This window comes from Kickxella alabastrina, assembly GCF_025024165.1.
Source record: "Kickxella alabastrina strain RSA 675 chromosome Unknown BX661scaffold_11, whole genome shotgun sequence".
NCBI lineage: Eukaryota > Fungi > Kickxellomycota > Kickxellomycetes > Kickxellales > Kickxellaceae > Kickxella > Kickxella alabastrina.
The window spans coordinates 121,034-145,237 of record NW_026251482.1 but is presented as its reverse complement, the minus strand read 5'-3'; the positions used below and the strand labels follow the sequence as shown (position 1 = coordinate 145,237).

The following is a 24,204-nucleotide window of genomic DNA, read 5'->3' as shown; positions in this document are numbered from 1 at the left end:
GTCACTTAGTGGCTTGAAATGTGTGTTGGGCACCACACATTCTATCTTCCCTTTTTAAGAATCAAGATCGCCCTCATGGCCACTATACACATTTCTGTTATTGCTGGCTGACATCAAGGAACACCATGATATTTACAGCGCTGCCTACACAGTGCTGCCCCCTTTTTTAGTTTAGTAAGGGATTTTTAAGACTTGAATATATCGATTTAGACCCACATTTTTATAAAGCACGATAGAATGTACCTGGGGCTTTTTAGCCTGGTTGTATACTGGTCAATGAGAATATTGGCAATCGTACACGATGGTTTGAATCTGCCCTGGCTATTAATAGCAACTTGTACCACGTTTATAAATATTCTGGTCAGGCTCACGGCATGCTCCACAAAAGCTTGACATCTACACTACACTGGTCTGCAACACTAGTGTCCTCCATATATGCTTCTTCATCAGAAAACTCGAACTGCAATAATCTGACACCTGTCTACACACTGCCCACATGGTCCAACTCCAGAGACAATGCATCTAGCAGCAACAAACCATTGGAGTAGCTGCCAAGGTGCATGTCAACATATTTGACGTGGTTCTGCCCTCTGAACGCCAAGATGTCACTGATGTTTGTGTCTAGTTTACAATCCCATTGTGCTAGCTTATCAGTAGCATTAAAGTCATGAGAGCCCTCAATTTACACTCACGACCAGACAATCGGCAATGCAATCCTTCTCCACTGGTGACACACTTTCAACAGGGTCATTAATTGATGGCATAGCATGTTTTTAACTACTCCAGGCTTGCTTGTTTTGTACATATGGTCAACTGCAAACTCTAAGATGTTTAGAACATTATTTGGCAACTCGATGCTGGACATGAAGTAAAAAAGCTGAAAGTATAAATGAAATTAGAAAAATTGAGTATTACGCTAGAATTTCGGTTTTAAGAAAAGAAAAGATATGGTGCCAAGTGTGGGTGTACTAGATGAATTGAACTAATTAATAAAGTCTGAAAAATGTCTGGTGTGGAACTGAAAGAGGCAGCACCATGTGGGCGGTGCTGTGAAGGTCTTGTTGACATTTGATGTGAGCCAGCAATATCCAGAATAGACATTGTGGCAGTAACGACATTATTTAGAATGCTGGTGCTTGAAAATGGGAACCATGGCCTAGAATGTGACTTGAGCACGACAGAAGGATTTATTACAAAAGAGTAAAAGTATATTTATTTCTTCCAAAAAGGACAATTCCTGGCTGCCCGACAGCCACTCCTTTTATATGCTCTCCCTGAGATATAAATAAACTATAATAAAACCCCATCATTGCTCTGATTGCCACGCGTGTAATCCATTAATCTCAGTAAGGCTGGATTTTTGTTTACGCGACATGATGTGCCCCAACTGTGGCATATTCTATTAATGATGAAACAGGATGTTGGTTTAGATACATTGGAGATGGAAACAGAATCTTACAGAAAAATCAACCGCTAAGCAGTAACGTTGATCATTGCTGATTTTATTGTGAGTTTGCCTAATTCCTATTAAGGGGTTTATAGGCGTGAGACCCAGCCTCACCGCCCCAAGAATAATTTTTGTAGGGGCATGTATCCAGGTGTGCAATAGAGCCCACAATGTACAAGGTGACATGGCAGACATTCGGTCTTATTCATCAACTTCAGTTTATGATTTTTATTTGTTTTATATTTTGCTCAATGTATCTAATTTTTTTGACGCACCTGAACGCATTATCCAAATTTATTTAAACATTAATTTATAAATAAAACAGGTAGCTTTGAAAGGCAATTTTTAAGTAATTTATCAATACATGATCAACCAAAATAAGGATTTACTCATGATTTATTTTTGGAACGGATAGTTTGTATAGGTTCTTATTTATGACAACTGGGAAACAGCCATGAGAAAAATCAAGGGGATTTAATTAAACATCTACATGAGTCGACAACAATTCTAAACATGCTTGCCAAGATGAACAACCAAAATAAAACATCTATGCCTGCTAGGCCTTTTTGTATTGGGGGTAATGTGTGCTAACGGTGTTCTACTCTAGTGGCCATTGCCAATAAAAAAGTATGGAGTAAAGTGTTTTTTTATTGAGTTAAAACATAGAAGGTACGCTTACTTTTTGTGCAGATTATATCTTTTGCTTGCATCCGTATACATTTAAATAAAATAAAATACCCCATTTTTACCTGTTCATTAAAGCTACTTTATATTATATTGTAGAAAGAAGGCACGGTAATATTGATTGCAATGTAAACGTATTTTTTATTTCCTATCCCCCATTTTCAACAAGAAATATGACCAAAATAAATATCTGGAGCAGTGCCATTATACCCAATCTGGAGTATTTATTTCACAAAATAGTCAGCTATTTTATGTATTTGAAAATGTAAGAACATAAATAATTATGTTAGCTGATTTCTATAAAAGGCCAAGCATTTTCTGCGATACGTTTTCAGTTTCCCTATACCCACGCTTCAATTAGTAAATATACTGCTTCCAACTTGAACATCATCAATCACCAGATTAAATATTATAATTCCAATTAATTATTTCAAATGTTTTTATTAGAAGCTCCAATTAAATGCCCAGATTGTAAAATGTGTTTTCCGGATGAAGATGAAATGGCAAGACATTATGAAAATGAACATGTACCAAGAGAATCATAGGAATTATAGGAATAATTAATGATTAATGATTAATGAATATCGATATAACAATAACTTAATTGAATAAAAATATCAACGAGCGCCCAAACAAACACTCCAATGTGTGGGAAAACAATTTATGGAAATATGAGTCTGTTATAATAAGAGGGTGTGTGTGGAGCATTACAATGGTAGTGTTAAAGGTTAGATATAAATTTATAAAGGCTGTTATTATCAATGGAATCAAAAGTAGAACCAAGGATGGCCTCGCCTTATATATGTATCTCGTTGCCTTTGTTGTGGACATTGTCAAGTATGCACTCTGTTGGCAAGAACTGGTTTTTCTACAGACAGACTGGTGTCTTGGCATATCAATGCTATTATCTTTGCATGTGCGCATCCGTATGTGTACAGTATGAAACGGGGAGCATATCAGGGTATCATTATTATGTCCCCTGATTCAATCCTACATAGTACCAGCTATGCCCTGTCAATCGCTGTGGTGGCCAACACACATTTCAGGCCACTACCCTTTTCAAGAATCAAGATCGCCCTCATGGGCACTATATACATTTATGTTATTAATGGCTGACACCAAGGAATACCATGATGTTTATAGCGCTGCCCACACAGCGTTGCCCCCTTTTTAAGTTCTTTAAGTAATTTCTAAAACTTGAATATATTAATTTAGACCCACATTTTTATAGAGCACGACACTTTTCACACTTTGTACTTTTGCACTTTGCACTTTGGGTTCTTGAATCGCATTATAAAAATTGGCTGGGGGCAGAAAAGACGACATAAATATCAATTAACTGATTTAATTTTGGCCATGGCCCATAGCAATTTCAAAAGACCAGTAAACAATTGTATATAGGGAGTAACTATATGTTTTTAGGGGGAAAAACAAGGAATCGCAATAAAATCGTTGTGATTGCACTACAAAAGGGCTGATTGTCGTTGTCTCACTCAGTCAACAACACGTGATTCAAAGCATTCTGAACAAATATTTAACTTTTAGTAGTTACAAACAAAACAATTGCTTTGCTAAGTAGGTATATAAAGTTGTGTAGAGTTTTTTTTGTAGTTGGCTAGTAGGTTTTATCAATATAAAATTTTCAAAACCTGCACTGTAATTAATCCCCAACCATAGAAAAGACCTTTGAGATTGTGTTTACACACTTATTTTTGCATTTCGTTAAAAGCTAAAGTGTGTTAACAGCACGTTAACACCTTTCATCAGAGGTAGGAAATTAAGTGCAATCATTTGGCAAGATATTCAAAAGCAGGTAGCCGAGAGCAAAGCCAAGGAGAGCACTCTCTGATGCGGTTACTCACCCTCGCAGGCATGGCACAGATTGATTTATCCAAATATCATGGCGGTTATAGTCGTCAGAGTTGTTTAGTACAGAACAGGACTTTATCAAAGAAGCAAGTGGATTTATGAATCTATTTTCTCTGGGCAAAGTGTGGACGTTTTTTGTCTAGCGCATCAAATTCTAGCCGCTCGCTTATCAGGCGTCTTTTTTGTACTCCTATTGCTGTAACTATGTATGTGTGCCCCATTTTTCTCTATTTCTATTTCATTATGAATAATTCACGTGATAAAATATCTTTGATTTAATTAAGCTGTGATTAACGCATTTTCCACATTTCTCATCTGTCCCTTTGCTATCTGTACTTTTCCTAACAAAAAATTCGCGACCATAAAAAAAGATGTTAAGCCAGATCGATCTGGTACAAAAGAGTTATTAAAATTATGTTTCCCGCTCAACGAGATTCAAACGCTTTCTGTTTTTTTCTTATTTTTCTCAATTTTGTTGCAAATTTAAAACTAAAATCTAAATTACACACCCTTACTATTATAATATAACAAAAATATGTTTGCATTTGTATCGCAGAAGCTGCGCACTTCGGTTCTCCTCAACACCCTAGTTCGGCCTACCGCCGGCGCGCGGTTCCTTAACACGTTGGAGCGCTCACAGGCGCCAAAAACGCAAACGACTTATAAAAAGCCATTTACTCAGCGCAAACAATACCTCTTCAGCGCCTACGAGCACCAATTCACGACCCCCACCTTGCTAATTGTCCAGCACTACAATCTCAGTGGTCCGGAGCTTATGGAGCACCGCCGGGAGCTCAAAGTATCCGCGCACGGCGCCCGTCTTATGGTTGTTCGGCCCAAGATGGTCAAGGCTGTAGTGAGGCATACGAAGTTTGAAAACATGGGGGATTTGTTTTCGGGACCTATGGCGTTGATTTATTGGGATAAGGATATGGGGTTGGAGGCTGTGAAGGAGGCTATGGAGGTGGTGAGGAAGCAGAAGAAGATGGTTTTGTTGGGCGCAAAGTATGGTGATAGTGTTTTGAATGTACCGATGGTTGAGGGGTTGGTAGATTTGCCCGAGATTGATGTGTTGAGGGCTCAGGTTTTGGGTGTTTTGCAGCAGCCTGCCCAGCAGCTGGCCGCTGTGCTTAATAGGATTCCGCAGAGATTGGTTGGCGTGCTCCAGCAAAAGGTCGATGCTGAATCGACGACCGTTGACCAGTAAACAAACAAAATTAAAACAAAACAAAACATTTTCTATTATCCCGTGGGTAATCAATACATATACATTTTTACATTAAAAAACCACACCACACCATGCCTACTATTCTGTTTTTTTATAATCTACTTGTTGGTATCAGTTATCATCTTGTCGATATGATGGACCAATTTGGCGGCCTCCTGCGAGCAAAGACCGTGAGCAGCCCCATGGTAAACCTCAAAGATAACATGTTCCCTGCCGATCGTATCAGCCAAATATACCGAATTACTCGTCCTCACCATATGATCCTCATCACCAGTCACAATAAGAATCTGTTTATCTGGTAGCAGCCTCCCAAGCAACCTCAGCCTCGCAGGCGATACGTAATGTCTAAACACCGTCCCGACCTGGCCCAAAAACGACCAAAACGACATTGGCCTAGAGTTCCGAGACTTTCTTACCGCATTCTGTGCACAATACTCCAGCATATTCTTGCAACCAGATCCCTCAGGCGCCGGCGATTCTAAATATTCTTTGGAGTACAAGGAGCCGCAAATAGCCTTGAAGCGCGCAATGGGGTCGCGGACGAAATTCGCCCCCACCGTGTCCACTATCCCCTTCAGCGGCGGCAGGGAGAGTCCGGCGTTGGTCACCACCAGCGAGAGCGTCTTGACTCTATGCGCATATCCGGTGGCAAACTCCAAAGCCACCATTCCGCCCATACTCGCCCCGACCACATTGACCCTTGTGTTCCAGCCCAGTACATCCATCAGGCACTTTAGGTCCCTGGCCATCACCGAACTAGTAAAGGACAGCGGTCCGGAGGGACCAATGTCCGAGAATCCGGTGCCGCGGTGGTCGTAGACTAGGCATTGGTAGTTGGAGAGTTTGAGAAACTCGGCTACGTTGGGTTCCCACATTTGCCGGTCCGCGCCCATCCCGTTGATGAAGACGATTTTTTCCTGGCCAGTGCCGTAGATCTCATAGTAGAGGTTAAGCGCGGGCTGGTCGCTGGGGCTTATGTTGATGTGGCCGCGTTTCGAGAGGTGCTCGGAGATGGGACTGTTGGGCGTTTGCACCGGCATCGTGGTATCGATTGAAGTCAAGGAATCCATTATGCGAAATAATAAACAGATAATAATAATAAAAGTTGAGTGTAAGGGTGTTTTTGAGCAGGGCCAGAGCTTTATATATAGATATTATGAGGTAGGGGGTTTTGATAAATGAGCGAAAAAGAAAGGAAGAGAGGGAAGAGGGGGAAGGGAGGATATGAAATGAAATGAAATGTTAAACATCTCACTCCCACGCCCAGGTCACTTTAAAGCTGCTGCTGACATATTTTGCCTCCTGTTGTTTATAGTGGAAGTACTACATGTGAAACATGGAATATTAATCTAATTGCTGCAAGAATCAAATATAATCAACACTTTAACAGCCTTTATAAAAGAAAAAGAAAAATGAAACAAAAAGTGTGACGCGTTTTTTGTGGTTTGCATTTCCTGATATTTTTTAATCGTTTTCTTAAATTATTAAATAACCAATTCAAAAAATATAACAATGAGCGGACAGCAGCAGCAGCAGCCTCAGCTACCACAACAGCAGCAGCAGCAGTCAGCAATTCGGTATGCGCCGAACCAACAGTTTGTCGCGAGACCTGGGCAATTAGGCATGGCAGCAGCCCCCCACCAGCTCCAGCTCCAGCAACAACAGCTTCAGCAGCAGCACCATCATCATCAGCAGCAGCAGCGGCCGCCAATGATGCAGTTCCGGCCGGGGATGCCTCAACAACAACCGCTACCGCAAACGTACATGGGCGCAGCTAATCCACGCTCAGGCAACGGCAACGTGACAGCAGCCTACAATCCCATTCAGCAGCAGCAGCATATGCGTCCCTCGTCTGGCCGGTCATCTGCCCCGACAGCCACATACCAGAACACCAACATTAACATAGCCGGTGTAGTAGTGGGGCAAGCTCCGCAGCCGCATCCAGCACTAATCCAGCCACAGATTCCTACGGCCCGCAAGCGCAAAACTAACAAACTGATGGCCACAACCCCCACGGCAGCATCTGCTTCGGCCTCGGCAGCCACAACAGTGGCGGGAGGCGCAGCGGATTCCGCAATGGACGACTCTGTATCTGGAGATGAAATCGACGTCCAGCCGTATGCGGTTGCAGTGGGCAGATACCAGAACAACCACAATTTGATGTCTGAGATCTTCGTGGCTCTGCCTAATAGCGCTGTGGAGCTGCCTAGGCATTATTATGAGGAGCTAGACCGGGTCGTGGTGGAGCGGGATTTGGGCCGGTTGGAGGTTGAGGCGAAGGAGTGCGAGAAGGCGCATGCAGAGAAGGTTGAGGCAGCGGAGAGGGGCAGGGGCGAGTTTAGAGGCGTGATGGAGCAGCTGGCGAGGTCTGGCGCTGGGGACGTGGATATGGTGAGGGCTAAGCTGGCGGACGTGCTGGGGATGGAGTTTGTTGATAACCCGTTTCGCACCATGGAGCGCGTGCCTGTGGACAGGATCGATGCTGTTGAGGGCGCCGTATATAAGCAGCTGTGAGGTACAGATCTGGGTTCTGGAGAATTAAATCGACCGCGAGATTGAATACCTTTATGATTTTTTGCTGCAGATCAACGGGTCTTCCCCGCCATGTGTTCTTGTTCTGTTGAATGGAGATTATTGATTCAAACATGCTATGCGGCACTGCGCATTTAAACTACGAAATTAAGCACATAGCATTGCCTCCGGCTATGCCCCCTGGCACAGTCAGGAAATGTTCTGCTCCGTTCTGTTGGGAGTAGGCTTGCTTTTCTTTTTCCCATCCATCCATCCATTCATTTCCTTATTCTTTTCTCTTTCTTTTTGGTTTTGGTTTTGGTTTTGGTTTTTCTTGTTTACATTTAAATTCTATTTTCTTATTCTGGTCATGTCAAACACGTCAATTTCGCCCACAGTCATGCTCGGCGTGCTGCGGCAGCTGCCCCATATGTCAGGGAAAATCGTCGATGACACGCGGCACGAAAAAGTGCTCTCCTACATGCAGCTCTTTCTTTCCACCTCACCGAATGCAGCTGCGCACCTTCTCAGCTGGGACTTTCTCACGACTCTCGGCCAATGCCTAAACAGCGCCTCGGACCCGCGCATATCCTCTGTGTCCATCCGCTTTCTCGCCGACGCGCTCGCCCTGTGCCCACAGGACCTCTGGTCCTCCGTGCAGGGGCATCCTGTGGTGGTTCCGTGGGTGGTGGACAATCTCGATAGCCAGCATGCGCTGGTGCGGCTGAGCTGCCTGTACTTTATGCGCAAAACCGTACCTGCGTTGTGGAGGATGAGGGGTCAGCAGGAGCGAGAGTGTGCGCGGAAGCTGATGGAGAGCGCTGATCTGGGCCGCTTGTTGGTGCGCAGACTCTTGGACACAAGTTTCTTTGTTGTCGCCGAAGCCTGCCAGCTGCTCTGCGCTGTCAGCTGGCGCGACCCAGGGGAACAGAGTGCGGGCGGAGTGCAGGGGGAGTGGGTAGCTGTGGTCGAGCGGATGCTGCGCAAGCAGTACGCCTTGCAGCGGGCCGCACATAAAACCGCCGTTCTATCTGCGCTGACCGCTCTGTACGCACATACGCGGCCGGAAGTGCGGCTACGCGCGCTGGAAGTGGCAGGGCTTGTGGCACTGAGGCCGTATTTGTTTGACCCCGATCGGCTTGTGCGCGACCGCGCCCTGGACGTGTTTGAGGCGGCTGTGCGCGAGCTGCCTCACGACGGTGGCAGCAGTGTTGAGCAGAGTATGCGGGTGCTGGAGGAAGGCACACTTGCAGAGGGAGGTAGTGGTGTTGCGCTGCTTGTGCGGCTGCGTGCGCTAGCTGCGCTTGTGCGTGCTGTCCCCCTGAATCCACAATTGCGCGAGCGGGAATCCGAAGCATGCTTGCATGTTTCCCAATGGGCGCTCTCGCTCCTCTGCCAATTGCACGTTCCGGCATCGAGCTTGCCTGCATGCGACAGCAGCAGCAGTGAGATTCCGGATGATGCAGCCGCCGGGTATTTGCAAGCCCTGGGCGCCGAGGCACTGCGCAAGGGCAGTCGTTCTGTGTCCTGCGATTTAGCGCGCATCGTGCGCGAGCACAGCCGGTACTCTGCAGACACGGCGATTCTGGCACAGCTTGAGTCGCTGCTTTCGCTGCCGACAGTCAACAAATGGCCGCAGCTGCTGCATCTGACGCTCGAGTGCCTCGTCTGCTCCTTGCGCCACGCAGCCACCCAAGAGAACATCCACTGGGCGGATGCCCAGCACCTGGATACTCTGCCGCGGCTGATTTCCACATTTGCCATTCGCGCGCCCGGCCTCCAAATGCTGCTCGCCCTGGCCACTCAGGTGCTCCTTTTAGGCGAGCCCTCTGTGGACTTTTCCCGGCTGCTTGTTCGCGCTTTGGGCGCGAGAATGGCGGATGTCGAGTGGGAGCCGCGCGACACTGTGCTGGAGTTTCTCGCTGGGATTACCCGCCAGATGCAATGGTCTAGGTGCGCCCCTGTTTGGGCTGCGCTGCTGGAGGATGTCGTGGGTGCAATGGGGGATGCTGAGGAGTATGTGCGCGCGGCGGCGGCCCATGCACTGGTTGCTGCGTTGGAACACGCGGATCAGAAGACAAGACGCATGATCGTGAGGCATCCTGGAATGGCTGCCGAGGCGTTAGCATCTTTGTTGGATGACTCTGAAGCATTTGTCAAGCGCGCCGGCCTGGATCTTGTCACTGCGCTGGGAAAGACCGCTGCATCTGCTGCTGCTGATTCTGATTCGGACTCTGATTCTGATCCTGATCGTGGTGAGATCGAGGGTAATGCGTCGTGGCTGTGCTGCTTGACCCATCGCAAACTCTACTTGCTCTCAGATCATCCTGATTTTGAAGTGCGCTTGCGGTGTGCGAGCCTTTTAGCATTGTTGTTGTTGATTGTGCCACAGTATGGGTGTAATATGGCCGCCCTGGTTGATGATGAACTGCAGTGTGGTTCGCTGTTGCTGGATTTGTGTCGTGATCCGTCAAGATATGTCAGGAGAGTATGTCTGGACAGCTTGAAAGAAATGCTACAGCAGCAAAGGAATGCGGACATTTCTGGTGGTTTTCCGTACATAGGGAAAGAGGACAAGAAGGAGAATGGCGATGCTGGTGGTGACGGCGAGAGGAAAAAGAGGGCCGGTGGGGGTAAGACCAAAGAGGACGGAAGGAGCGAGAAGAGCGGGTTTTGGAAGAAACTGGCGGATATTGACTTTGCTAGGCTGGAGGAAGGACTTTCGGCAGAGCATTTGTATCAGGAGGCCCTGGATACACAGGTCGAAAAGGAGCTGATGCGGGAGGAAGGTGATGTTAACCATGGGAATAATATTTTAGACTGCTATTAAAAATATTGTACGTTTTAATATCCTGTTTATCTTGGTTTGTGCACAGCCTCCAATTCCGTTAATATGCAGGTACTTGACCTAATGAATTTCTACTTCAAATAATAAAAGTAGTTGGGCAATCCTTAATCGAATATTTTTGTTGTAATAATACCAATGAAGTCACTAATCTTTATATTTGCAATTGTAACAATGTATTAAATTAACAACTAGTGGTTTTTGATATATCCCAAATTAATGTCCTTGTTCTTGTGAGTATACCGCTTATGCCAGATAAAATTATCATCCTCCTGAATATAATACACGTTTTGCTCACCACACCCAGAATTGACCATGCCGCCAAATACAAAGTCCTCGTTTCTCGGACCATGGTACTTGAATTCTGTATCCAAGCACTTGACGAGATTTCGGTTGAACATGTAGAATTTGCCATTCCCGTATAACACGCGATTTAGTGTATCTGGATTACCCCTGTCGCCCAATCTGGTGTGGTGGCTAATGTATACAGGGTGGTCGGATCCTGTGTTGTTTCTCATCAAATCGAGTACGTACCCCTTGTCGACAAACGAGTCATCGTCAAGCTTGATAAAAAATTCTATACTATCATACGACTTGATGGCCCTTGAAAAACAAAGCGTCTTTTCATCCAGCGTGCGGTATGTTGAGGTCTTGTTGCACACTATCTTGCACCCTGGCTCCTCCCAGTCGCACACTGGGTACAGGTAGTCACCGAACCAAGTGTTACGGTAGAACTGCAAGTCTGTGTTGTTGTTAATTGGAAATATGATTGCCAGGCGATCAAGCAGCATTTGGTCTTCGATTGGCTGGCGGTGTGGGTGGTGTGGGCTATGATGAGGTTTTTCTGGGGGTGACCATCCTTCGAGTGCGCCCCAGTAATTGTGGTGGTACGATGTGACAATTAAACTGGTTGCAATAATTCCCAGAGCTATGAGCAGCACCAGGATACGCGGACGATTGAACAGGATCGGTGACATTGATTAGAATGGTATTCTTATTCTTTAGGAAATATGGAAATACGATTTGGTCAAAATTAATGAAATGAACGCAGAAAAGGTATGTTTACAAAAATTTAAGAAGAAAAGATGGGTAGAAGGAATAAATCAACTATTTGAACCTGACAGCTTCAGCCTCTCTCCAAATCTGCAATGTCCGGAATGTATTTGTAAAATGAATACGAAAATGAAAATGATGTAATACTGATAGATAAATATGATTTCATTGCAACATGCTAAAAAAAACCCCGGACAATTTTATTTTTGGAAGAAAGAAAATGGAAAGGCCTTGGGAAACGATTAATGAGTTCCAATAATAGAAACGAGAACACATGGTTAGGACAACATGATTGTGTCTAATTTTTTTGCGCATTGCTGATTCTATTTTTATTTTTTTATTGATTAGGGCAGGTTCCATGAATTTTTTATTTTTTGGTAATAACCTGTCTTTTCTTTGCTAGTATGAGAGGCTCGGATTCAATTATAAAAACTATAAAAATGTTTCTACTTTTGGAAAGTATAGCGCTGTTGGGTACACATTCCATTTTTTGTAATAAAAAAGTTGTTCTTAGACATTAAATTAAATTGGTTTTTATCACATGTTTTAAATTGTGATTTATTATACAAGTGTCATAACAGCATACGTGTTTTGCGCATAGCAATATTAAAAATAATTTAGGTAACCAGTGAAAAGTTATTTTTCCACATGTTACAAAGCCGCTTTATTGTTTTCAATTCTGAACCCATTTAAAGCACACTCAAAATATATAAACAAATAAATAAGATGTATGAAGATAAACTACCATCTGCCAATTTCACTTGGCTCCCAACTTCATTTGTTTTTTGAGAATGTTACAACAGTTGACAACTGAAAGAGTGTGCAAAAGTCTTTATAAAATTGTTGATGCTTAATTGTTAATTAGTCCAAAATAAATATTCTAAAATAAAAGCAATATATAGTGATTCTCACAAGCGTAACACCTTTAAACTGTGCCATCACTGGCTTGTGTCCCTGGTGCCAAGATTTAGTCAATTTCAGGTCTTGACTTTAACCATATATCCTCACAGTATGATTTATTTACTAGCTCTCATTTGGCTGGACTCTGACCAACGTCAGTCCTAAACAGGTTTGTGTATGCATCCTTGCTCAAGTCTAAGTTAATGCCACCGCGATCCACCACAAGCACATACACAGATTTTGCTTTGTCGATGGTGTTACTCACGTTGAGACACGAAAAACATTCTTCCGGCTTCAGTGATTGGACGACCGTGATTAGACTAATGTTAAAATAAGTATAGTCCAGTTCACACAATGGTGGAAACTGTACCATTTCTTGTTGTGTTATAAGCAATTAATTATAGTATGTGACGTTCCCAGAACCCGTCAACTTGGCAGCCATTATGCCGGAGACGCCAAGAAGGATTGCGAGAAAACCAGACCAAAATAAAAAGATCATGAGTAAGATCATAAATAAGAATGAGTTATAATATAAAGCAAAACAGTAGTTTAAACATAATACATAAATGTGGCAGCGTTGAAAGAAAATACGATGCTTGGGTATTTTTTTGTGAGATTATTTTGGTCTGTAAATGCTCTTCAGTTTATTACAGTTTCTGCTTCAGTGGGCAAACTATTATACTGCAATATATCACAATAAATTGACAATACATTTATAAACCTGTGTGCAAAGTATTGTTTGTTTGTTTGTTTATATACCCTCCCCTATTAGCAGCTATTCATCTATCTGAATCCTTTGAAACGTGTGTGGCGCACACTCATTGCTAATATGTAAATTTAAATATGTAGCCAATATCCAGATTTGCTGCTTTATTTTTTGTTTTGCTTAATTTTGCAACAAGCAAAATAAAACTATGCCAACACCATACACAATGTTGTCTTGATTAAATATATTTAATATATCTAATTATTGATTGTCGCGTGCTTTACATGGCGTTATGTGTTTGAAAAATGTAAAACACTGTTCAATGCAATCCACAGTGTGCAATTGCAAATTCTGTTTTGATATTAATTAGTTTTATAACAATGAAGTATAAGTAAACTGGGGCCATTAAATAAAAAACATTATTGTTAGCGTCTATATTCCATTGTTTTATTAATTTAATTAAAATTTTGTTGTAAACGCGGCCAAAGGGAAAACCATTGATTGATGACGATCAACTGATTAACCAGTTTTGGCTGTTTAGCAACACAAACAATAAGTCACACAATGACCAGAGCAATATGCTCTCTACTCTTTACCTTTCACAGTGCATAGCACTTTAGTTATTAAATATACTTTATATCGTTATACTTTATCTACACGTTCATAGAACTGTTGCGCAGACTGAAGATATGGAAGTGGATGTTGAGGTCGAGAATCGCGAAACAGGTTTCCACCTGTGTGCCGATTGATAGGACGCTAATTGGATAATGCAGTCGTAAATTAGGGAGGCATTACATTGATGCCCAAACATGCTCTTCATTTTGCAATGCACACGCATAAGCGCACACACACACACGCAAAAACCACAACACTGACTCCCTAAGATACCGGTCTGCCCACAGAAAATCCGGTTCTCACCAACGGAGTGCACAATTGACAATGTGCACAACAAAGGCGTCAAGGCACATATATAAGATAAGGCCGGCCCTAGTTGTGACATCAGAAATGGGGGCCAAGTCACGTGACAGCGCAGACGCGTGAAATATGTTTGATATTTCACGCGTATAGCGAATTCTGAATAGTGAGCTTTTTAGTTCTTCTCCTAGTCTCATTCAGATTAATATTTATTATAACCAGCAAGATTCCTTATTACACTAGTAGTACTTTAGAAACATCAGTAATAAAACCTTTTATAAAATCACCCCTAACTTTTAACACTAGACAACTAGTGCTCCTCACACCCCCCTCTTACTATAACAGTAGTAATAAGTTCTATTACATTTATTATGCACTCCACCAATTGTGCATGTAATGAGAATTGGACTAGCTATAATATATATTAATCTGAATGAGACTACGGAAAGAGCTGAAGAGCTCACTATTCAGAATTCGCTATACGCGTGAAATATCAAACATATTTCACGCGTCTGCGCTGTCACGTGACTTGGCCCCCATTTCTGATGTCACAACTAGGGCCGGCCTTATCTTATATATGTGCCTTGACGCCTTTGTTGTGCACATTGTCAATTGTGCACTCCGTTGGTGAGAACCGGATTTTCTGTGGGCAGACCGGTATCTTAGGGAGTCAGTGTTGTGGTTTTTGCGTGTGTGTGTGTGCGCTTATGCGTGTGCATTGCAAAATGAAGAGCATGTTTGGGCATCAATGTAATGCCTCCCTAATTTACGACTGCATTATCCAATTAGCGTCCTATCAATCGGCACGCAGGTGGAAACCTGTTTCGCGATTCTCGACCTCAACATCCACTTCCATATCTTCAGTCTGTGCAACACTACTAAATATATTTATGTCAAAAATACACTATAAGGAAGCTTGAAAGCCCCATTTTTCAATTCAAAACAATCAATAATAAAATAGGAATCGCGATCGTAAACAATCACAATTTCAAATGCTCACAATTGTTTTAAATTGGAATTATTGCGTGACATTGGAATAACTGATGTCACAAAGGCAACAAGATACATATATAAGATCAGGCTTACAGCTTTTAAGTGCACTATTGAATTCACTTGTTAACATCCTTGGCAATAGCTGGTGCCATGTGTTACGTTAAAAATATATATATTGAACAAAAATGAACTAAAAGAAAGCTAAGGGATGAACAGACCACTGTTCATATTCATTAGTATTTATGCGTGCGTATGAATTCCTGCATATCCAAGTAGGGAATTAACTAGCGATTGATTCATTAATCAATCGCCGGAGACAAGCCGCAATTTCTTGTATCACACCATGTCAGTGCACACTTCAAACGGATCAATCATTGGAGTGTTTACAGCATCTTGCCATTGAACCGACAGTGCAAATATGGATAATAAAGAAAATTAACTAGGCATAAATTTCAAGGCAGATTGGTTCAAAGTTGCTATGATTAAAAAAGTATTTCATATTTGTGCCTGCTCTGTCATCATTGTTATGCAGCAAGATAAATCACCGTGTCAATATTAATTATCAAACGCTGTTTGCAATAAAAGTGTTTTTTATTGTATATCTCCTTTTTACGTTATTTTCCACAACTAAAAATATGACAGTACTCACTTTTCTTGGAATGGTATAAATAGCAAGCTGGCAGACCAAGATTTAAAAAGTAAAGGAATTTAGTTTGTTTTAATTATCTTACTAATAAATATTAAATAATATTATGTGTTGCCCAAACATCTGACCAATAGTCAAAAGGATTGTGTTGCTGTAAACATTTGCCCAGTTGATTCCAGCAAAACAGTGTTGATACTGCTGCTGCTGTTTGTGCCGCATATAAGACCACTAGGTACCATTATCTCCCAGCAGCTAAGATTCTTCAAATACCTTACTGAGGAATCATATCTGAGCTGATCCTCATTGCAGAAAGACCAGTTGACAATCAACATGATGAATGCACCACGGTCTGGCTCTGTGTGCACATTTATTTCCAGAGAGGTTTTCATGAAAATTGGGCTGAAAAGATGGGCTTGCACAAAACTGCCACAAAAAATAGGCCTGCACAAAACTGCCACGAATTGTCAGCCCCCAAGCAAAACGACGATTGTGCTGGGTGCGAAAAAGGTTGCGGGTGTAGCGGAATAATTGCTGTACAGCATCAACCTTGTCGCCTTTCGTGCTTCCCTGCTTCACTTCGATAACTAAGAATAGTTTTGAGTACCATATTACTATGGCCTCATCGAGAGTGGCAACCTTTTCCTTCTGCCAACTGAAGGTGCGGCCAACAGATGCACTGCCTATGCTCTTCGTCTCCAAGCCAATGTCGATCCTTTCGTCCGACTGTGAATCCTCGCACATTTTGTCTGTCGAGTAACAAGGCAAAATCTTTCTGAGTGGTACTGGCCGTGCCTTCTCCCCAAGAGAGCAGGTATCCAGTGCGTGGCTGACCAACCCGACAAACACAAAAAAGGCAATAACTGGTAGATAGAATTGTCTTTCGGTGGACAACCTATCTGCTGAGTTGTGTGTGCTGGTCCACAATGAGAACTCGTTGCTAGCCAAGTGTTGTGTTAAAAATATATATTTGAACTAAAAGAAAGCTGAAAGATGAACAGCCTCCACTGTTCATATTCATTAGTATTTATATGTGCATATGAATTCCTGCATGTCAAAGTAGGGAATTAACTGGCGATTGATTCATTAATCAATTGCCGGAGACAAGCCGCATTTTCTTGTATCACAATGAGCATATAACCCAATAATAACGTATATGTAAATTAGAATGCAGGGAAATAAAATGGCAATAATGATACAAAACGTGAGAGTAAAAAATAATTTGCGCCTACGAGATAAGTCATTCTTCTCTACCTTCCCCATTCATTTTACATTTTACATTTTAAAATTTAAATATCTATACTCTTATTTAACATTGCTTAGTATTATTAGCAGTTTCATGCAATGTATGCATTTGAAACTTTATCATATTATAGGCAAAATTAGTATTGTACTTGTTAGTCATTCCTGCTGGTTCATTGCCATCATTCTGGCTCTGGCTGTCCCTTGCACTCACTGCTGTTTCTACGTCTTGCATACTGCTTTGCGCTTCTGTTATTTTACCACGTATTTTGTCTTGTGCTTGTCTTCCAGTTCGCCGCTGCCACTTTAGCCTGAGCTCTATCTACACCAAGGATGCCACCACAGAACAAGTTCTGCATTTTTTAAGATTTTATTAGCATTTTATTTACTGATTTTATTATAATTTAATCCAATAAATGCAAATGATTCCCAAAAAAATATTTTCAAAAATATTTTCAAAACTAAAATCAAAAATATAATTACATCGTTAAGCGTCACGCTTAAGTCATACCCAAAGCACGAGTCAGACGCAGACTAAATACCTCCCTGCATCTTCAAAAATCTCGACTTTCTGATATTTTAGGCCAAAAAACTAGAAAAATGGGTTTTGAAAATTTTCCGCTTAATAATCTGCAATTTCGCTATAAATGTCTGGAAATTCCAAAATACATCTTTACTAATGTAGTGCATATGAGTCAGGGTTAAAATTTAGAGGGAGGGGAAGGCGCTCTCATCCTGGAGGTTGACGTTGACACGGGCCTGACGGGGCTGACGGGGGGCGTTGCCACCGCGGGCACCAGCCGGACGCTCACCACGACGCTCACCACCGCGGGCACCGCCGCGGGCGCCGCCACGGGCGCCACCGCGGGCACCGTCGCGGGAGTCATCAGAGCGACGGGGCTGGTTCTCGACAAAGCGCTGCTCAATGGCAACAAGGGTCTTCTGCTTGCGCTCCTGGTTCTTCCGGCCCTTCGAGGCGTGAACAAACTGCTCGGCCTCCTCACGCACAAGCGCAACAGCGCCGTTCTGCAGCTGGCTCTGGTCAACACCACCCTCGTTGGCCTTGCGCAGAGTGCGACCGGCATCGATGCCACTGGCCTCACGCTCCTGGAGGTACTCCTCGAGGGTCTTAATAACCTCCTCGGGCTCCTGCTCAACAACGGGAGTAGCAACGCCATCCTGATCTTTCTTAGCCTCCTCGGCAGCCTTGGCATCATCCTCGACAAGAGCCTGGTCCTTACCAAGCCAGCCCTGAGTCACCTTCTTCTCAGAGTCGTCCTTACCAGTGGCACTGTGACGGTCAAACTCACGGCCGCGACCACGGTAGGCGCCGGCACCACGACCGCGCTGGCCATGGTGAGCGGGGCGGGGGGTCTTATTGAACTCCGAGGGGGCATCAGCGGCATCAAAGCCGGCGGTCTGACGCTGGGTGTGGCGAGGGGGGTAGCCGGTGTTGGCTCTGCGCGGGCGGTCGGCGGCGGGGGTTGCGGCGGCGGCAACGGGAGCGGCAACCTTGACGGGGGCCTTGGTCTGCTTGGGGGCAACCTGGATGGGGACGTTAGTGTCCTCGGCGTTGTCGTTCAGCACGCTAAACGGGTTAGTGTTAACGACGGACATCTTTTATTGTGCTATCTGCCGTTGAATTCGGAAATAATAAATCCGTTATTTATGAATTCCAAGTTAATCGGGAACGTGCGCGGCCGGGTTTTTGTTGTGAATAAAAATAATAAAAGTAAGAAAATAAGAAGAGCAGTAAAAGAGTCAAAAATTAGTCGGCGTACGGTATAATATAACGAAAAGAAGGAAGACAAAAGGTTTGGTCGGCCAACTTTACTAATGGCGAGTGATAGGGTTATTCTGTAAAGAAAAAGTCAGACAACACGGCCCAGTCTAAATTTTTGACAATATGAGCAACAGACACCCCACACCTGATAAGAAGAGGTCTGTTTGGCGGTCTGTTTCAGATTGATCCCCAAGGGCCACGCATTGCTCTGCCAACAAAAAACTAAGCCAGACACCAGCGCAGACGCAGACAGGTAAGGACACGCTCATGCCCTACTCCGCCCTGCTACGCTGCCAAGTGGCATTAGATATTTTCAAATTGACTCAATAAGCATTTGGAATGTCCAAATTCGCTTGAATTCAAATTTTCCATTTCGCCTGACTTCCATCTGTCAAAAATTTCTGTGATCCGTAAAAGGTCCCAAGCCGGTGCGGATGCGTTCCGCTCTGACCGTTCCCGTAGATTGCACTGTAAAATAGCGATGGATCCATCCAGCATTTCACACTTACATGATGTGTTGGATACGGGTTAAAAAAAAGTTTTTTGGAAAGTGGAAACACGAGCCAAAAATTGATCCCCACTTTTGGTGGAAAAATTCAACGCCCATTCGCGCAACAATCACTCACCATAAACTCTCCCCCCCCTCCCAATCCTTTTCAGTTTTATTTTGGCAACTTCTGGTTTTGGATTCAGTCCAAAATAGGATAGTCTGAAATTTGCGTTAAAATCAGGTTCTGCATGTCGATCCCCTTTTTCGATTGATTTTAGAGGAGTTGACACTTGATAATTGTGCAAGGACCATTTTAAATTGTGTTTTTGTATTTTGATGGGCATGACTCGCCCGAATCGGCCGTCGAATTGTACTAATACACTTTTATTCAGACAATCTGGCACATTCAAATGGTAGTTTTTAAGCAACTGATTAAATAATTATCAACCAAAACATAGGATTTGGTCATGATGTATTTTTGGAACAAATACTATGTAGATTCTTATTTATGACAACTTGGAAAAAGCTATGAGAAAAATCAAGGGGATTTAATTAAACATCTACATGAGTCGACAACAATTCTAAACATGCTTGCCAAGATGAACAACCAAAATAAAACATCTATGCCTGCTAGGCCTTTTTGTATTGGGGTAATGTGTGCTAACGGTGTTCTACTCCAGTGGCCATTGCCAATAAGAAAGTATGGAGTAAAGTGGTTTTTATTGAGTTAAAACATAGAAGGTATGCTTTTTTTGTGCAAACTGTCTTTTGCTTGCATCCGCATACATCTAAATAAAATAAAATACCCCATTTTTACCTGTTCATTAAAGCTACTTTATCTTTTATTGTAAAAAGAAGGCACGGTAATATTAACTCCAATATAAACGTATTTTTTATTTCCTATCCCCATTTTCAACAAGAAATATGACCAAAGTAAATATCGAGAACAGTGCCATTATATCAAACCTGGAGTATTTGTTTTACAAAATGGGCAACTATTTTGTGTATTTTGAAGATATAAAAACATAATTATTTATGTTTGTTGATTTCTATAAAAGGCCAAGCATTTTCTGCCATACGTTTTCAGTTTCTCTATATCCACGCTTCAATTAGTAAATACACTGCTTCCAACTTGAACACTATTACCCACCAGCTTAAATTATATAATTCCAACTGGCTTCACCAGACGGTCCAAAAAATATCCATGCGAGATCAGCCCATATGAGAGCCGCGCATCTATCTCATCAATAAAAAATTATCAAGTGTTTGTATAATATTAGTTATTATAAAGTGTAGGGTGTAGTGTTTCCAGTTTAAGCGTTCGCTTTTTATGCAATCATTCAATGGCTTTTAAATTTTAGGTATTTAAATTTTTTTACAATACTTGTTGCGCAAAAGCCATTTTTATGGTAATAACATTATAATCCTGATTTCTATTATTGTTTATCGACCACAAATTATACTTTTTGATTTTTAATTATGAATAAATTTATGCCAAAGTTTTATTTTGCAGACTAATAAAAAAGTTATTTGTATGTGTTGCGTAGCCCAAGAACATAAAGGTGAATGATAAGTCTGAGATATATAAAACAGGTTTTAGTCCACATGTCAATTGATTGTACACGGGCTAGACCATAGAAGAGTAAATTGGGGTACTAATGATGATTCCCATATACAGTCCCTGTTTTTCAACGCACGCGTACGAGCGGGCATACGTAAGGATCACAATATTGACATCTCAAATCCCTGGGCTATTTGCAGAAAACCCAGTTTTTGCCAACAGAGTGTACAACTGGCAATGTGCGCAACAAAGTCAATTGAGACATATATATACAAATCTGTTATAATAAAAGGGTATGTGAAGACCATTAGTTGTCTAATGTTAAAGTTGTGTTTGGGTTTTGTTATAGTTTTTATTATCAAGGCAATTAAAAGTAGAACTAGGGCCGGCCTCATCTTATATATGTACCTTGTCGCCTTTGTTGTGCATATTGTCAATTATGCGCTCCGTTGGTGAGAACCGGATCTTCTGCGGCAGACCGGTATCTTAGAGAGTCAGGGTTGTGGTTTTTGCGTGTGTGTGTGTGTGTGTGTGTGTGTGTGTGTGTGTGCGCTTATGCGTGTGCATTGCAAGATAGGGAGCATGTTTGGGCATCAATGTAATGCCTTCCTAATTTATGCGTGCATGATTAAATTAAATTCCCTATCAATCGGCACGCAGGTGGAAACCTGTTTCGCGATTCTCAACCTCAACATCCACTTCCATATCTTCAGTCTGTGTAACAAGTCAAAGCCCAACTCTTGTTTTACTTTCAATTTATTTAATATTAAAAACTATAGCATGACTCATACACAAATTTTTTTACACTAGTCACGTAGTGTTCAAAATAATTATAACACTATAAACAGGCATATATATTAGCACTCTTTTGCACCAGCAAAATGGAGAATTGGAGATTTTAATCTCTAGTGCCTTTATATGAGTATAAACATTTTGGTATTGCTTTACAATATTACACATGCTGCTTTTAATCTCTGGTGGGATGTATACTGATTTTAACCCACTAATTTGCACAAGTAGTATATTTAACTCTCTTGCCACATACTTTCTTTTAAAATGCCTGTAATTATTTATAGTCAGCGATTTAAGCCTAGTGCAAATAGACAAAATCGGTTTATCTAGAGATTTTTATATAGCAAATTTCTCTGGTTTTTTTCAATGATTGCATTTAAAGCATTTTATCTCCAGCTCTGTGAGATTTGACAAACTCTCTATAAGCACAGTTGTGACATCAAAAATAAAAGCTAAGTCACGTGACACCGCAGGCGCGTGAAATATGTTTATGATATTTTACGCGTACGGCGAATTCCGAATAGTGAGCTCTTTAGCTCTTCTCTTAGCCTAATTTTTATTAATATTTATTATAACTAGCACAACTTTTCATTACAACAGCCATCTTACTGACATTGATAATAACAGCTAAGCGAAGCCAGCATAGGCTTGAAAATCCCATTTTGTTAGGTTGGATTGTAAATATATTGCCAAAATATTGTATTGTATTTTTGTCCTGTGCCAACTTTCTATCAAACAAATAATCTTGATAAAAACATGACTGAATTTTTATTATTTTAATGAAACTCTTTGGTTCATATATTTTATTAATAGAAAATTATCTATTTCGAATTTCTGTTTAATCAATTTGTTGTGTTTTGTAATGACCACGTGTATCCAGTCGTTGGTAATAAATATGGATGGTTATCTTCATCTTGCCCAGAGTCACAATTATATTTTCTATGGCCATGCTTTCAAGTTCTGGAAATTCCACATGCTGACCCTTATCTCTAAACACATTCTGACCATTTGTGCTTTTATAATTATTAGCATTGACAGCAAATTATCTATCATAATTTTTTTGTCAAATTGAATTTCCAAGATTGTCAGATTTGGAAATTCTCTAATTTGATGCATATTTTGGCTCTCAATGCATATCCATGGCAGTTTTTGTGGGACATTGGTTAAGCATAGTTTTTTCACTGTTTTGGAATTAACTCTAGATATTATTTTTGGTGATACTTGATATAGCTTGATATCTAACATTTTTAGTCTATCGAAAAGTCCGTATTTAGACACATCAGCTAGTGTGTTGCATTTAACGGTCAAGAGCTAACCAGAATATTTATCAATTAATATTTTATGAAAAGTGGAGTAGCCAGCGTATGCGTCGAGCGGAACCACATTTAAATTCACAATATTAGATAAGTACTCCGCAATCTGCTTTATTGCATATTTAATTGGCTTGGGCGTAATGTATGAATAGCATTGCAATATGTCTGTCGTGCCCTATAAAAATGTGGGTCTAAATCGATATATTCAAGTCTTAAAAATTACTTAACTAAAAAAGGGGGCAGCGCTGTGTGGGCAGCGCTGTAAACATCATGGTGTTCCTTGATGTCAGCCAGCAATAACAGAAATGTGTATAATGGCCATGAGGGCGATCTTGATTCTTGAAAAGGGAAGATAATGGCTTGAAATGTGTGTTGGGGGCACCACAATATCTCTATAATTCAATGTCGTAACTTTGGACTAGTCGAGCTTTTGCACCTGTGGCACTTGCCAACTGTTTGCAACAAAGCAGCTGACTGCCCTACTTCTAGTCAAACTAATGTAAAAACTTCTCATATATTGAAAGTTTCCAGCCATGGAAGCTAATTCAATGTTGCTAAGCCAACCATCTACAACGCATAACTTATTTGGCTCACTGCTACTGTATGGATGGTATTTATTGCCCTCGACGTATGCAGTGCGGTATACGATTGGTCAAGTAGCCTCTTTTCAACTGCAGCAAACAGCTAATACTGGCAAATACATTGGCCAGTTGGTAATATCCGACGAGCAGTCTGCAATGTAACTTATCACTATACAAAGTACTTATTCCATCATATAGATGGCCCTGAAGGTAATGGCATTGGCGTCTGTCATGGCAATAATATTAGCTTAAAATGAGTTAGTGTCAGCAAAAAAAGTATTGAGTAGAGTAAGAGTGTAAGAAGAATATAAAATGTGCATTTATTGGTTGATGGCGATCAACTGATTAACCAGTCTTGGCTGTTTAGCCACACAAACAATAAGTCACATAGTGACCAGAGCAATATGCTCTCTTCTCTTTACCTCACACAGTGCATAGCACTTGTTATTAAATAAACTTCATAGCATTATACTTTATCTACACGTTCATAGAACGTTCCCTATATTCCAACAGCATTTGAATTCGATCATTAATTTTTGAGAATGAAGTTTTTTTCGCATACGTTAGAATAGTTGCTTTGTAAAAAAACCGCAGTATTTTGTGTAAAAGTATGCCAAGGCTTTTTTTTACATAATTGGCTCATTAACA

General features: G+C 41.7%; 7 protein-coding genes across 7 annotated transcripts; 4 read left to right on the top strand and 3 right to left on the bottom strand.

Moving 5' to 3' along the window:
- Positions 1 to 4,419: 4,419 nt before the first annotated feature.
- Positions 4,420 to 5,265, top strand: BX661DRAFT_182356 (uncharacterized protein). Its single transcript, XM_051535958.1, has one exon. It carries the CDS (start codon positions 4,536 to 4,538, stop codon positions 5,205 to 5,207), a length of 672 nt encoding a protein of 223 aa, XP_051391610.1. The 5' UTR covers positions 4,420 to 4,535; the 3' UTR covers positions 5,208 to 5,265.
- A 10-nt stretch (positions 5,266 to 5,275) lies between these two features.
- BX661DRAFT_182355 (Alpha/Beta hydrolase protein) lies at positions 5,276 to 6,469 on the bottom strand. Its single transcript, XM_051535957.1, is given in 2 exon segments — positions 5,276 to 6,394; positions 6,406 to 6,469. 1 exon segment carries the CDS (start codon positions 6,296 to 6,298, stop codon positions 5,327 to 5,329), a length of 972 nt encoding a protein of 323 aa, XP_051391609.1. The 5' UTR covers positions 6,299 to 6,394; positions 6,406 to 6,469; the 3' UTR covers positions 5,276 to 5,326.
- Positions 6,470 to 6,672: 203 nt separating this feature from the next.
- BX661DRAFT_182353 (uncharacterized protein) lies at positions 6,673 to 8,012 on the top strand. Its single transcript, XM_051535956.1, has one exon. It carries the CDS (start codon positions 6,741 to 6,743, stop codon positions 7,740 to 7,742), a length of 1,002 nt encoding a protein of 333 aa, XP_051391608.1. The 5' UTR covers positions 6,673 to 6,740; the 3' UTR covers positions 7,743 to 8,012.
- BX661DRAFT_182352 (armadillo-type protein) lies at positions 8,013 to 10,723 on the top strand. The gene has a single exon (XM_051535955.1). The coding sequence runs from the start codon at positions 8,110 to 8,112 to the stop codon at positions 10,567 to 10,569; it is 2,460 nt and encodes an 819-aa protein (XP_051391607.1). The 5' UTR covers positions 8,013 to 8,109; the 3' UTR covers positions 10,570 to 10,723.
- Positions 10,724 to 10,731: 8 nt separating this feature from the next.
- On the bottom strand, positions 10,732 to 11,769 carry BX661DRAFT_182351 (uncharacterized protein). The gene has a single exon (XM_051535954.1). It carries the CDS (start codon positions 11,559 to 11,561, stop codon positions 10,776 to 10,778), a length of 786 nt encoding a protein of 261 aa, XP_051391606.1. The 5' UTR covers positions 11,562 to 11,769; the 3' UTR covers positions 10,732 to 10,775.
- A 5,332-nt stretch (positions 11,770 to 17,101) lies between these two features.
- BX661DRAFT_182343 (uncharacterized protein) lies at positions 17,102 to 17,409 on the top strand. The gene has a single exon (XM_051535953.1). It carries the CDS (start codon positions 17,134 to 17,136, stop codon positions 17,344 to 17,346), a length of 213 nt encoding a protein of 70 aa, XP_051391605.1. The 5' UTR covers positions 17,102 to 17,133; the 3' UTR covers positions 17,347 to 17,409.
- A 335-nt stretch (positions 17,410 to 17,744) lies between these two features.
- On the bottom strand, positions 17,745 to 18,653 carry BX661DRAFT_170978 (uncharacterized protein; the record flags this gene model as incomplete). The annotated part of the gene is made up of 1 exon (XM_051533665.1): positions 17,745 to 18,653. The coding sequence occupies one exon, from the start codon at positions 18,651 to 18,653 to the stop codon at positions 17,745 to 17,747; it is 909 nt and encodes a 302-aa protein (XP_051391604.1).
- Positions 18,654 to 24,204: the final 5,551 nt, after the last annotated feature.